This window comes from Taudactylus pleione, unplaced genomic scaffold (genome assembly GCF_031769625.1).
Source record: "Taudactylus pleione unplaced genomic scaffold, aTauple2 ptg001346l, whole genome shotgun sequence".
NCBI lineage: Eukaryota > Metazoa > Chordata > Amphibia > Anura > Myobatrachidae > Taudactylus > Taudactylus pleione.
This window is the reverse complement of record NW_028285746.1, coordinates 539,630-552,936: the sequence shown is the minus strand read 5'-3', so window position 1 is coordinate 552,936 and position 13,307 is coordinate 539,630. Positions and strand designations below refer to the sequence as shown.

General features: G+C 45.5%; 1 protein-coding gene across 1 annotated transcript in view; it reads right to left on the bottom strand.

The window, feature by feature from the left end:
* LOC148443036 (solute carrier family 15 member 1-like) overlaps positions 1-6,820 on the bottom strand; it is a 160,415-nt gene extending 153,595 nt beyond the window's left edge. The window contains exons 1-3 of the mRNA XM_088463341.1: positions 6,510-6,820; positions 5,002-5,103; positions 4,612-4,706 (exon numbers count right to left, since the gene is read on the bottom strand). Of these exons, the coding sequence (XP_088319467.1) occupies positions 4,612-4,706; positions 5,002-5,103; positions 6,510-6,820 (508 nt within the window). The remainder of the gene's footprint in view (positions 1-4,611; positions 4,707-5,001; positions 5,104-6,509) is intronic.
* Positions 6,821-13,307: the final 6,487 nt, after the last annotated feature.

The window sequence follows — 13,307 nt, the reverse complement described above, 5'->3', positions numbered from 1 at the left end:
GTACCTGCTCCCAGCACCGGTCAGGCATTGGGCGCGGCGTTCAGTGCGGCCGGCGTTTGGCTCTGGCCGCGAGCCAAACTTGGCTCGCGGGCCAGCAGCCAATCAGAGGCGGACGCGATGAGCCAATCGTGGCTCGCCACGTCATAGTCCCGCCCACTCGCGCCGTCTTGTATTAGATGGCGCCGAGCGTGAAAAGTCAGTTCGGCAGCGGAGAGGGAGGAGAGAAGACCTCCCGAAGAGCAGAAGTTCGGCGCGTCAACAGGGGCGGCGGCCGCGGAAGAGGCCAGAAGACACCGCTGTCAAGAGAGAAGACAAGCGGCGCTGGCTGGAAGAAGAGAAGAAGAGGCGGCGCCGCTGGCCAGGACGGGCCAGCGGCCGAAGAATGCGGCTGAGGACCATAGCAGGTAGGCCCTCCGTGAGGCCCACCATATACCCCCTCCCTAGACCGCCAGGATTGTCGGGCGTTAGGCCCGTGGAGCGTTGTCGGGCACTAGGCCCGTGGGTAATTAGGCGGGCACAAGGCCCGGGCACTATAGCGGGCATTAGGCCCCATGAAAGGATTGCCCCATTAGTAGGTGTAAGTGGCCTGGGTACTAGGCCCAGGTCACTATATAATAAAGTAGGCGGGCAACTGCCCGAGCCACCCACCATATAAGGTGGTCTGGGCATTAGGCCCAGTCCGCTAGGCGAGCCCCACAGACAGGCAGGCAAATAGGCCTGAGCCCCAAAAAATGTGGTCTAGGCATTAGGCCCAGACCACTACCAGAGCCCACCGTTTGGCAGGCACCTAGGCCTGAGCCGCAGGTAAGACCCTGGGCGTTAGGCCCAGGGCCCTGAGCCCATTAGCTGCAGCGCTAACAGAGAGGCGGATGAGAGGTGTGAGCAGTGGTGGAGAGCTGTACGGCTTCCACCCATGAGGTAGTGGTTTCCCCAGTCACCGAGAAGAGGAGCTGGCCAGCTCTGGATAGGTAGGTAGCAGACATTTAAAGAGATGGTACCGTGTTTTGCTCTTGTATATTTGGTCTGTGATTGGTGTTCCGTGCAGGGCAAAAGTTTAGTTGTTGTTATATCTGTCGCACTACACACACCGTAGGTTGAGGGTGATGCCGTTTAGTATGTGTAGTTGCTTGACATAGGTTTAGGCCCTGCACGGCTGTGTTGTGTATCTCCTTACAGGGACCTGTAGGCGAGTGAGCGGACGAAGAGCAAGAGTGGACACGGTGAGGAATATCTGTGTGTACTGTCTCTCCCTGTTTGTTTGTCACTATCTATCTCTCCTTCCTTCTGGGCGGACGGTGAACCTTGCAACCCGGTGCAAGGACGGATCTTCACCTGGTGCGTGAGTACCGATAGGTGAAAATTCGGGATCTGAGGCCAAAAGTGCCAATGATGATCTTCACTTAAAACCTGAATTTATCCCCCGGTTCGGTAGGGCGCGTCGGTCAACGTGAGGAAGGACGGTACTCACCTCGTCTCCTTCCCTCTAGGTCATCGTGTCCGTGTTCTATTTGGAGGTTCCAGGACCGTCTGCTCAACACACGGCCTGAAGGTGAGAGGGTGCGACGCAAGGTAAGTAACAGACGTACACCTGCACGGCAGCAGGCATTGCACCGCACCCACCTCTCACACCTGCAGCTAATGCCATCTGAAAGCAGCATTAACCACAGTAGCCTATGTACTACACTGTGCACTATTAGCCAGCGAAGGGATACACCAAAAACATCCATTCCATGGCTATGGTGGGTGGGTGATGTTTTAAACTGTTACAATTTACTAACAACGTTTTAAAGTATAACCTTTTTTTTATTGTATACATTTCAGATGAGCCACAGGAGATATGGAGAGATGTACTTCGGAGGGAGCTGGACACGGTGGGGGGACGGCTGTCCAAATGATAGCGGAGGCTATCACCCGCATTAGAAGGTCAATTTTATTTTTTAAATAATTTGGACAAAAAAAGCATGTGTTGTGTTTTTATTATATGTTAACATATTAGATTAGTTCAATTAAAAAAATAAATAAATAATAGATTCTATCTATATCTACATTTAAATTAATAAAGAAATATATTGTGTGTATGTATATGTATATATATATATATATATATATATATACATATACATATATATATATATATATATATATATATATATATATACATATATACAGTCAGGTGCATAAATATTGGGACATTGAAAGAATTTTCATATTTTGGCCTCTATTCACCACCACAATGGCTTTGACATGAAACAAACAAAATGTGCTTTAACTGCAGACTACCAGATTTAATTTGAGGGTAATTACATCCAAATCAGGTGAACGGTGTAGGAATTACAACAGTTTCTGTATGTGCCTCCCCCTTTTTAAGGGGCCAAAAGTAATGGGACAAACTAAACAATCCTAAATCTAACTTTCACTTTTTAATACTTTGTTGCAAATCCTTTGCAGGCAATTACAGCCTGAAGTCTGGAATGCATAGACATCACCAGATGCTGGGTTTCATCCCTGGTGATGCTCTGCCAGGCCTCTACTGCAAATGTCTTCAGTTCCTGCTTGTTCTTGGGGCATTTTTCCTTCAGTTTTGTCTTCATCAAGTGAAATGCATGCTCAATCGGATTCAGGTCAGGGGATTGACTTGGCCATTGCATAACATTCCACTTTTTAGCCTTAAAAAACTCTTTGGTTGCTTTTTCAGTATGCTTCGGGTCATTGTCCATCTGCACTGTGAAGCGCCGTCCAATGAGTTCTGAAGCATTTGACTGAATATGAGCATATAATATTGCCCGAAACACTTCAGAATTCATTGTGCTGCTTTTGTCAGCAGTGACATCATCAATAAATACAAGGGAACCAGTTCCATTGGCAGCCATACATGCCCACGCCATGACACTACCACCACCATGCTGATGAGGTGGTATGTTTTGGATCATGAGCAGTTCCTTTCCTTCTCCATACTCTTCTCTTCCCATCACTCTGGTACAAGTTGATCTTTGTCTCGTCTGTCCATAGGATGTTGTTCCAGAACTGTAATGGCTTTTTTAGATGTTGTTTGGCAAACTCTAATCTGGTCTTCCTGTTTTTGAGGCTCACCAATGGTTTACATCTTGTGGTAAACCCTCTATATTCACTCTTGTGAAGTCTTCTCTTGATTGTTGACTTTGACACATACCTCCTGGAGAGTGTTCTTGATTTGGCCAACTGTTGTGAAGGGGTTTTTCTTCACCAGGGAAATAATTCTTCTGTCATCCACCACAGTTGTTTTCCGTGGTCTTCTGGGTCTTTTGGTGTTGCTGAGCTCTCCGGTGCGTTATTTCTTTTTAAGAATGTTCCAAACAGTTGATTTGGCCACACCTAATGTTTTTGCTATCTCTCTGATGGGTTTGTTTTGATTTTTCAACCTAATGATGGCTTGCTTCACTGATAGTGACAGCTCTTTGGATCTCATATTGAGAGTCGACAGCAACTGATTCCAAATGCAAATGTCACACCTAGAATCAACTCCAGACCTTTTACCTCCTTAATTGATAATGAAATAATGAGGGAATAGCCCACACCTGTCCATGAAATAGCTTTTGAGTTGATAGTCCCATTACTTTTGGCCCCTTAAAAAGTGGGAGGCACATATAGAAACCGTTGTAATTCCTACACCGTTCACCTGATTTGGATGTAATTACCCTCAAATCTGAAAGTCTGCAGTTAAAGCACATCTTGTTTGTTTCATTTCAAAGCCATTGTGGTGGTGAATAGAGGCCAAAATATGAAAATTCTGTCAATGTCCCAATATTTATGCACCTGACTGTATATATGTGTGTGTATATACGAGCGAGATATATAGATTTAGAGTGTGTTTTTAAAATTAGGCATTTCTGTAAAAAAAATAAGTAAGCAGATCAAAGGTGCAATTTAGTGATTGCATACGCATAATGAGCAATAAAAAACTGCACATCGACAGATCAGATTAGAACACACAACTCAGGCAAGTGATAGCGATGGGCTCGCAGAGTGACAGCTACTTCTTTCAATCTCCGAGCTAAAGTGAGCGCACGGAGGCACAGGTAATAGTACAATGTAGAGCCCAGTGGGTGTTCTTTCGTCTTGCGTTGTGCTTTGCAAGCGTTTGCTCGTTTCGCATATTGGCGCTCGTAGCGGGTGCGTGCGATCGTGGCTTAGCGTCCGGGTCTGAATCGCCCCCTCTGTCTTTTACCTGGGCTCAATCTAGTGCTTCAGCATATAGTCTTCAGTCTCCAAGAATCATTCACGGATCATTTCAAGCATCTGTCTAGTGGAATATTACTACGTATTACCAGACTGGTTCTGTGCTTATACCACTATCTCCTCCAACCATTCTTGTTATCATTAAAGTTCTATTCTTCTGATCAACTCGTGTCCAGTGCCAGCTTCTATACAGTTCTCCCAGTCTTGTGCCGTCATATGAGGAAAACATATCTAAGACCTTCTCAGTTTGTGCTGCCGGTATTACTGCCTGCAAAGCCAATTTCCCCAGAGTCGTGACAGCTGGTTTGGGCCATGAAGATACAGCCTTCACTTTCATCTGAGGCATTACATGCCCATGGCCAACTACATACCCAAAGTACTTAGCCTACGACATACCAATGGCACATTTCTCAGGGTTGGCTGTAAACCCATGTGCCCGAAAGGGGTCAAGCACAGCCTCCACTTTTGGTAGGTGTGACTCCCAGTCTTGACTAAAGATCACAATGTCATCTAAGTATGCAGTTGCATACTCTCGATGTGGTCTCAACAGCTTATTAATTGCTTTTTGAAAGATCGCAGTGGCCCCATGTAAGCCAAAAGGTAACCCACGATATTGGAATAATCCATCTGGCATTTAAAACGCTGTTTTAGCCTTAGTCAAATTGTCGACTTGTGGCATGGGATAGGAGTCGAATTTAGAAACTTTATTCAACTTTCTAAAATCATTGTAGAATCTCAAAGCCCCCAAAGGTTGAGGCACTAATACGATGGGATTGTTCCACTCACTATTGGACTCTTCTGTTACCCCCAACTGTAGCATTTCTTGTACTTCTTGCTTTACGGTTCCCGTTTAGCTTCAGGGATGCGATAAGGTCTTTGTCACCCCACCTGGGATTATTGTAAATCAATGTCATGTTTTATGATTTCAGTTCTACCTGGAATGGAAGAAAAAAACATCTTGATTTCGACCTACCATATCTATATCCTGCTGTTTTTGGTTGGCATTTAATTTTTCTTCAATGGGTACCACACATTTCTGAGTTTTAATAGCAACACCTGAGGTCTGAGTAACACTCTCCCGCCAGGGTTTCAGCAGGATAATATGATAGATAGCCTTTCGTCTCCCTTCCTGGTGGACCTTGTAATTAACCGGTCCTACTTTTTCTACAACCTCATATGGTCCTTGCCAATGAGCATACAATTTACTCTCAGCAATGGGAACCAGAGCCAACACCTTGTCCCCAGGGTTGAAGGACCAAACTATGGCAGTTATGTCATAGTTGTGTTTTTGTCACTGCTGGGCTTCGTCCATATGCTGTTTAACTAAGGGACTTTGTGTCACAGCTGTACAGCCGGTTGAGACAACTAACTGTACCATGTTAGGTTCCTGAACTGGTTGTTGTTCTCACCCCTCTATTAACAGGTCTAGCACTCCCAAGGGTTGTCTCCCATATAAGAGTTCAAAGGGGCTAAAACCTGCAGAGGCTTGTGGCACTTCTCGTATTGCGAACATCAAATAGGACAACAGTAAGGGGTTTATTTACTAAAGTGAGAGTTTTTAGAAGTGGAGATGTTGCCCATAGCAACCAATCAGATTCTAATTAACATTTAACTAGCACCTTAGATAATAGCTAGAATCTGATTGGTTGCTATGGGCAACATCTCCACTTCTTAAAACTCTCAATTTAGTTAATTCACCCCTAAGTCTCAGTCTCGACTGTCTTGACTTACGGCCCTTCTAATCATTTGTTAGAGAGTCTGGTTAAATCTCTCTACCAGACCATTGGTCTGTGAGTGGTATTCTCTCTACCCCCAATAACCCGAAATAAGTCTTTCATTAATTTGGACATAAAAGGGGTTCATTGGCCAGTTAGAACCTCCTTAGGTATGCCCAAACGGGTATAAAGCATTACCAGCTCCCGAGCAATGGTACTGGATTTAATATTTCTTCGTGGTATTGCTTCGGGATATCTAGTAGAGTAATCTAATATTACCAGTATGTATTGGTGACCCCGAGCTGACTTCTCAACTGGACCAATCAAATCCATCCCAATCCGTTCAAATGGAACGGAAATGACTGGCAGGGGCACCAAGGGAGCTTTTAATTGGGGTCTGGGAGCTGTCCTCTGACTAAGGGATATTCCTGACAATAGTTTTTTACCGCTGCGTGTATACCAGGCCAAAATAACTTATATTGTATTCGCTGGAAGGTTTTCTCCTCCCCTAAATGCCCTCCCCAGAGCTGCATGTGAGCAGCCTTAAGTATAAATGGTACATGCACTTGGGGAACTAACAATTGTTCCACCTTTTTCCCTTGAACATAGGCCACACGATACAATAAATCATTTTTCAACATAAAATATGGTGTGCCTTCTGGAGGCAAGTCATTCTCTATTTTGCCATTTATTTCCACAATACTCTGAAAAGCATTTACTAGGCTACTATTATTTAATTTATTGTGTGCAAAGTCCCGTAAGGACACGTCCTTGTCGATAGGCGACCAGTCTTCTTCCAAACTGCTGTCTTCTGGCCGTTCAGTGAAGGAGCAAGACGATATGCATCCAGGTCTTCCAACCTCTTTGATTTCCACGTCTTGGATATACATGGAGGGACTCGGGGCCTGATTCAGACCCGGTCGCAAGCGCTGAGCGCTCGCAACCGGGTCTATGGTGGCCCAGAGAGCATGCGCACGACGGAGCCAGCTCCGTTGTGCGCATGCGCGAAACCCGGATAGCGATGGGCAATCCGTCGCTCCGGGTCTCGCACCAAAGGGGGCGTGCTGTCAATGTTGAGTGACAGCACGCACCCTTTGGTGGGCGGGCCAGGGGGGTGGCTGCCCAGACGGAGGTGTTCCCATGAGAACACCTACCGTCTGTGGCCGGCCCCACTGACATCACATCGGCCCCACTGACATATGTTAGAGCTGAAATCTCTCTGGGGTTTGCGGCAACGAGACCCTACCACAAGGGTCTCGTCGCAAACCATCATCGCGACCATCATCATGGCTGCTGGCTATAGCTGTGGGTGGTCACCGACAGCTATGCGAGCGGCCAGGAGGCCGTTCTTAAAAAAAAAAAAGACCGGCCCTGATTTAGAGCGAGCGCTCTGTCAGAGCGTCCGGCTCTGAATCAGGGCCTGAGTTCTAGAGGGACAGTTGATCGCTGGTTGGTCTTAATTGGCCCAGCCGACCAACATTTCTTTCAGTAAGGAAAAATCCCGCACCAATATCAGGGGGTACAAGGATTTTAGGGCCGCTGCTGTTACGATATGTAGGACTTGTCCATTAATTAACAACGTAAATTGTACTCTGGGATACTCTTCCATTGCCCCATGTACACAAAGCACCCTGACAGGTGGTAGTACTTGATCCGCTTCTCTTGAGACTAGCCCTTTTGCCAGGATGGAAAGTTCACTCCCAGTATCAACAACCCCCAATCGACCCCCAATTTGTACTGCCACTCGGAACAATGTTGACCCTTTAGGAGAGGAAATCCCAGTGCACATACTGATAACCGGTCTGGCCACTTTGCCTGTTGTGCACTCCATGAGTTCGGAATGCTTTGGACAATTACGACGACCCGGGTACGTGGCTTGGGTACTGGTCATGGATCCCGATCAGGCATTTTTGTCATTTTCCCCAGTGTGAGATAATGTTCGATAACTGTAACTAATTCCTCAAAGGTCTGGGGGTCAGCCTGTAGAGCCCACCACTGTACTCCTCGGTCTAAATCCATATACAGTAGTCTATGGCCACTATCTCCACCACTCAACTCATCGTATTCGCCTCTGACTTTAACCATGCATTACCCAGCCTGGCCAGTTCTGCTAGCTGGATTCGGGGTGCTTCTGAAGGGGAAAATCGCCAGTCATGGAATCTTTGAGCTTTGCTCAGTCCTGTCACCCCTATTCTAGCAAGTATAACCGCCTTTAACTGGGTATAAGGCAGGTCAGTATAAACTTTTTAGGGCTTCCCTAGTTAAATATGGGGCCAACTCTGCCAACCCAGGTGAGTTGCAGTCCTTTTCAAAGGTGTGCAAATATGCAGCGACGTCATCAGATGCCGTCATTTTCTGCCACATGTTTGGCTCCTGACCTGCTTTCCTGAGCTGCACTAACTCTGTATGCATCAGCTTATTACTTTCTAGCTGAGTCTGCATTTGGGAATTCAGCAATTCTATCTGGGCTTGCTGGCCTGCAGCAATGTTTGTGATAGCCTGGAGAATGTCCTCCATACCGCTTTCAGATTTTGTGGCAAATTTAAACTTGGCCTCCCTTATCATAAACACCTGTTAGCTAATGCTAACTAGAATGGGTAAAACAGTAAGTAAGAGAGAGAAAAGAGATGGAAATAACTTCTCTCCTAAGCAGGAATGCCCCTGTGTGTGTATTAAATACAATATGGTTAAGTCATGATACTGCCACAACCACGTTCCACAACCGGGTACCCTAGTCTTTGCACTAAGCCAGTGGTTCTCAAACTCGGTCCTCAGGACCCCACACAGGTCACATTTTCCAGGTCTCTCAGCAGGTGCACAGGTGTAGTCATTACTTACTGAAACATTTTAAAATAGCCACAGGTGGAGCTAATTATTTCACTTGTGATTCTGTGAGGAGACCTGGAAAACAAAACTGTTTGGGGTCCTGAGGACCGAGTTTGAGAACCTGTGCACTAAGCAACCAAAGAAAAAAGGGAGAAAAGGGAAAAAAAACTTCCTCTTTAATTGCACTTTACAATCTTCTAAGATTTCTCTGGACTGCCCCTCCCAACTTCAACAAGGCACACAAACCACTTTTATCCCAGAGAAGCAAATTACTTAACCCTCTCCCTGCTGGTGCAAATGCAGGATAGAGAAACAAATCGAAAATTTTATACAGATTCTTCTTCAGGTCGGTTCTCCCTACTCACCCACCCAGGTGCTGTGCGGCTCAAGCTCCCACCAGGCACCTTGCACTACACTAAGTACCGAAAACCAGCCTGCCACCGTAGCTCTCCCCCGGGTCTCTGCTGCTGTATTCATTGTCAGGTCCTCACTGCGCAGGATGCATCCGGCAAATGTCCACGTACGGGGCCACCAAATGTGACAACTTTGAAAGAACCACGTCCAGCGGTATGGTGAAACAGTGGGCTGTTTATTCACTGCAGCTTAGCAGGCCACTGCACAGCAAGTATCAAGTCTGGTATTACAGCAGATCACAGAAACTATATAAAATTAAACTGTTGCAGCAACAGGTTTACCACTCTGGCTCACAGCCAACATGCACAAGATCTGTATACCTTCCTTGTCCTGCAACCCTAACGCTAATCACCACCCCCAGCCTATCGCCTGGCCAGCTTGTCTCGTGTCAGGAGCCCAGTACCCTGTGTGTAGCAAAGCTTGAAGCCCAGCTCACAGGTGCAGCTGATCGCTTGGTTGTGAACCTCAGCACACTGCAAGACCTGGACTCGACCTGACAACCACCCTACACCCAGGTAACCAGGTGGTGAGTATTGCCTCTGCCTTGTGGCCCCGTGGCCTCCCTGACACAAAGTAACAAGACTTTAAGAGAGAACATGTCTTCATCATATCGACTTGGTGTGGAGAAATTGGAAGAGGGTCACAGAGATCCCATGATCTTGTTTAGCATACCTAGATTGCGACCATCTATGCCACACTCTGTCATACTTCAATTCAGCCTTTCTGTCCATTTACATATATTTCTCATGTCCGACTGTAAAATCAATTAGTGACTCCTAGGCATTAAAGGTCGGAACCAACGGGGCAAGCCAGGAACAAGCAATGCAAACCTTGGCGAGCATACAAGTATTAAAAACATACAATCTATTGCATATGTCCAACACATCAGCTTCAAGATCCCAAGAGAGCACACAATATGCATCAGTATCGGTAGGGGAACCCCAGTGGATGACACAGCACAAATATCTTTTGCTCAGAAGGCCCCAATGATAAAACAGTCCCAACCCTATTGTTAGAAACTTCCCCTAGAGGTCTGGCATTTAGGGCACAAATCTAATGAGCCACCTGCAAATTTTTAAAGCCGCTCCGAGTAAAGTATGTGCTGTGGAGAATGAATAGCTGAATTTGTTGATACCGCACAGAGGCTGTAGAAAACCAAGGGCTCTCCAGAGCTATAGCCCATTCCTCATCCTGAAGGGTCGACCCGTCTCCCTCCCTAGAAATTGTAAGAGACTGCAAGGTATTGGATTGGTGACTTGCCATACAGCATGAATACAAGCTGGAGAGGGTACAGCGGAAGGCAGACAGTGCAAACCAGTTTCTTAAGGGGGGACTCAATAATAGGGGGAGGAGCACCGGAGAACTAAACAGTTAATACATGTCTAAGCTGTAATTATTCTATAGAATTGTGACAATGGTAACCCAAACTCAGATTGAGGGAGCAAATGATGTAGGTACTCCTCATATAACTGCCCAAGGGAAAAAACACCCCACTTTCCCCACACCACCCTGGGCTGTAATGAGACAAGTTTTGGCAGTCTGCGAGCATTCCACAGTGGTATAGCTGGGTCAATCCCCTGATACCTCATGAGATATGAGACCAAATTTTACACCCTTACTGCCTGTGTGACCAGAGGAATACCAGATCTAAGTTGTCGACTACTTAACAGTGCCTGAAGGGGGTATGGCCATAGGCTACCTGGGCCACCATCGCCCCATAGTGTTTTTAGTTGGGCTTGTTTATGTTATCAGTACCTTCATAATATAATATATTACATGGGTAACTTTTATTTATCCTGTAGTTTTACTCCCCTAGATTTCCATTCATGGGTCACAACATGGCACTGAGCATATATAGAGTTATATTTTCTTTGCCAAGTGATTGGCAGCAAACTGCAAGTTTAAATATCTCTCTATCGCCACAAATCTTTCCAAGCATTAAAGAAATGTAATTAAGGAAGCTTTAACAAATACAATAGTAATTTAGGGTATCAATGATTTTTCCCTTGGATGGCGGTGTATACAAAATGGGATCTGCACTATTATTTAAAAATAATGTATGTAAGAGATGGAATCGGTATGTAACACCACCGGATCTAAGACTGGCAGATTAAATTAGACGCCGGAAGGCTGGCACATGAAGATCCCGACTAGGGTAAGTAAGTACCCTAACCCTCCCCTCTCCCCTCCTAAGCCTAACCCTCCCTTAGTGGTGCCTAATCCTAACCTCCCCCCAGGAGTGCCTAAACCTAACCCCCCTCCCCGCACCCAAAAACCTAATCCTTCCAGGGGGGGTTGCCTATCCCTAACCTCCCCCCCGGTGTTGCCTAACCCCCCCCTTCCCCTAGCCTATCCCTCAAGGGGGGTGCCTAACCCTAAGTCCCCCCGGGGGTCCCTAAACCTAACCTTCTTCCCCCCTCTCCGCGGCTAAGAGTTTCCGGCTCCCGGCTTACCTACGTTCGGTATGCTGGGCGTTGGGATTTCAGCGTGGGGCTAATGATAGGCGTCTGTATTTAGATGCCTATCTTTAGTCCCATGCCGGGCTTTCACTGTCAGGATTTCTGACTACATCCCTAAGAAATTGCTGTTGAAAAGATTAAGGGAAAATTATATTGATAAAGATTGAAAGGTACAGCCACGCCAGGGATGAATTACAATGTGGTAGAGGGGACTACAGACCCAGGCCCCTTCATAAAAATAGGCCAATTATCAGTACAGCATGATAATGAACTCCTTTCTCTGAAAACCCATTGATGCATCCAGGGGCAGATCCAGATGGGAGCGAGAATATAACTCAGCGATTTTTGTCACTTTTTTTTTTAATTAACAAAAAGGTCAGTAAAACCTATATTCTGAAGGGGGAGGAGGGGTGGGTAGACCACTCAGCCAGCACCAGCTGAGTGTGCCAGGTTACCAGTCCATCCTATCAGCAGTGGCAGCATCCAGTGATGTACTTGTCAAGAGAAGGCTCAGCAATTTTACCAGACAGTGTGGGAGAGAGCGTGGCACCTGACATCTTTGTACTAGTGCACAGCAGTTATATTGGTCTACCATCAGAATTGCTCTTGATGGCAGACAGATGGATCAACTGGTGGCAAGACATTTTAAAGATGCAGGTCATAGGCTTGCACATTGAGATATTATATGAAAGATCATGTCCCAGAATCATTGCGAGGGGTAACGGCGAGAGTATTCCTATCAAAATTTGAAACTGGCCCCCCATGTAGGTGGGAGCAATCAAATGTTAACAGGGCCAAACACAAATGTAGTTGGGTTTAGAACTGCATTAGCCATAACACAATACTCTAAGGAGAACATCCACATGACCGCCATGTAGATTGCATCCATATGTCCACCAAACAGTATATTAAGCATCCCAGTGACCATCAAACAGTACATTGAGCATCCCAGTGACAGCTATATAGTGGATTGAGTAACCACCATACAGTGGTTAATGATTTGCTCAGGATTGCTAAACAGGTCTACAGTGATAAGTGTGATGCAATTTTAAAAATGATTTTCTCTGGAATTTTTAATGTGCAGTTAAGGTAAGTTTTGTATTTGCATAATGTCGCAGATGGGCGACCGCCAATAGACACAGTTGCGGGCATTTCTGCATCCACCTCTGAATCAGTTCCAATTACAAAAATGGAAAGTTTGCAAGGTTTGCATTAAACAGGAAATCTCATACTGTCCATTCTGTCTAATATTTAATCTGGATGGTATTTTGCAAATAATTATACATATTTGTAAATTTTGCTATAAGATTATTATATAATTTTGTATTTTAAGTACAATTTTCCTTTATCTAAAATTTGCAAATAATCTGAACAATTGGTTCCTGCTTCTGTGTACTTTAATAATATAAAATGTGTTTGCTGCCATCTACTGGTCAGAGTGAAGTCCAATTTGATGATTAAGAAATAACAGTTAACATTTATTTTCTAGTATTGAAGCCCCTGAAATGTTAGGTAAAAGCAGATGCACAATTTAAATTTGTCTTCACAATACGAATCTGTAGTTAGAGTAAATGTATTTGAAGAGATTGAAATGTGTAAGAAACATTCATGGCGCCTATGGGGCGTCAGTGCCGCGATTATTACCAGTCTGTATTGTGATGGACTTTTTCATTTTTAG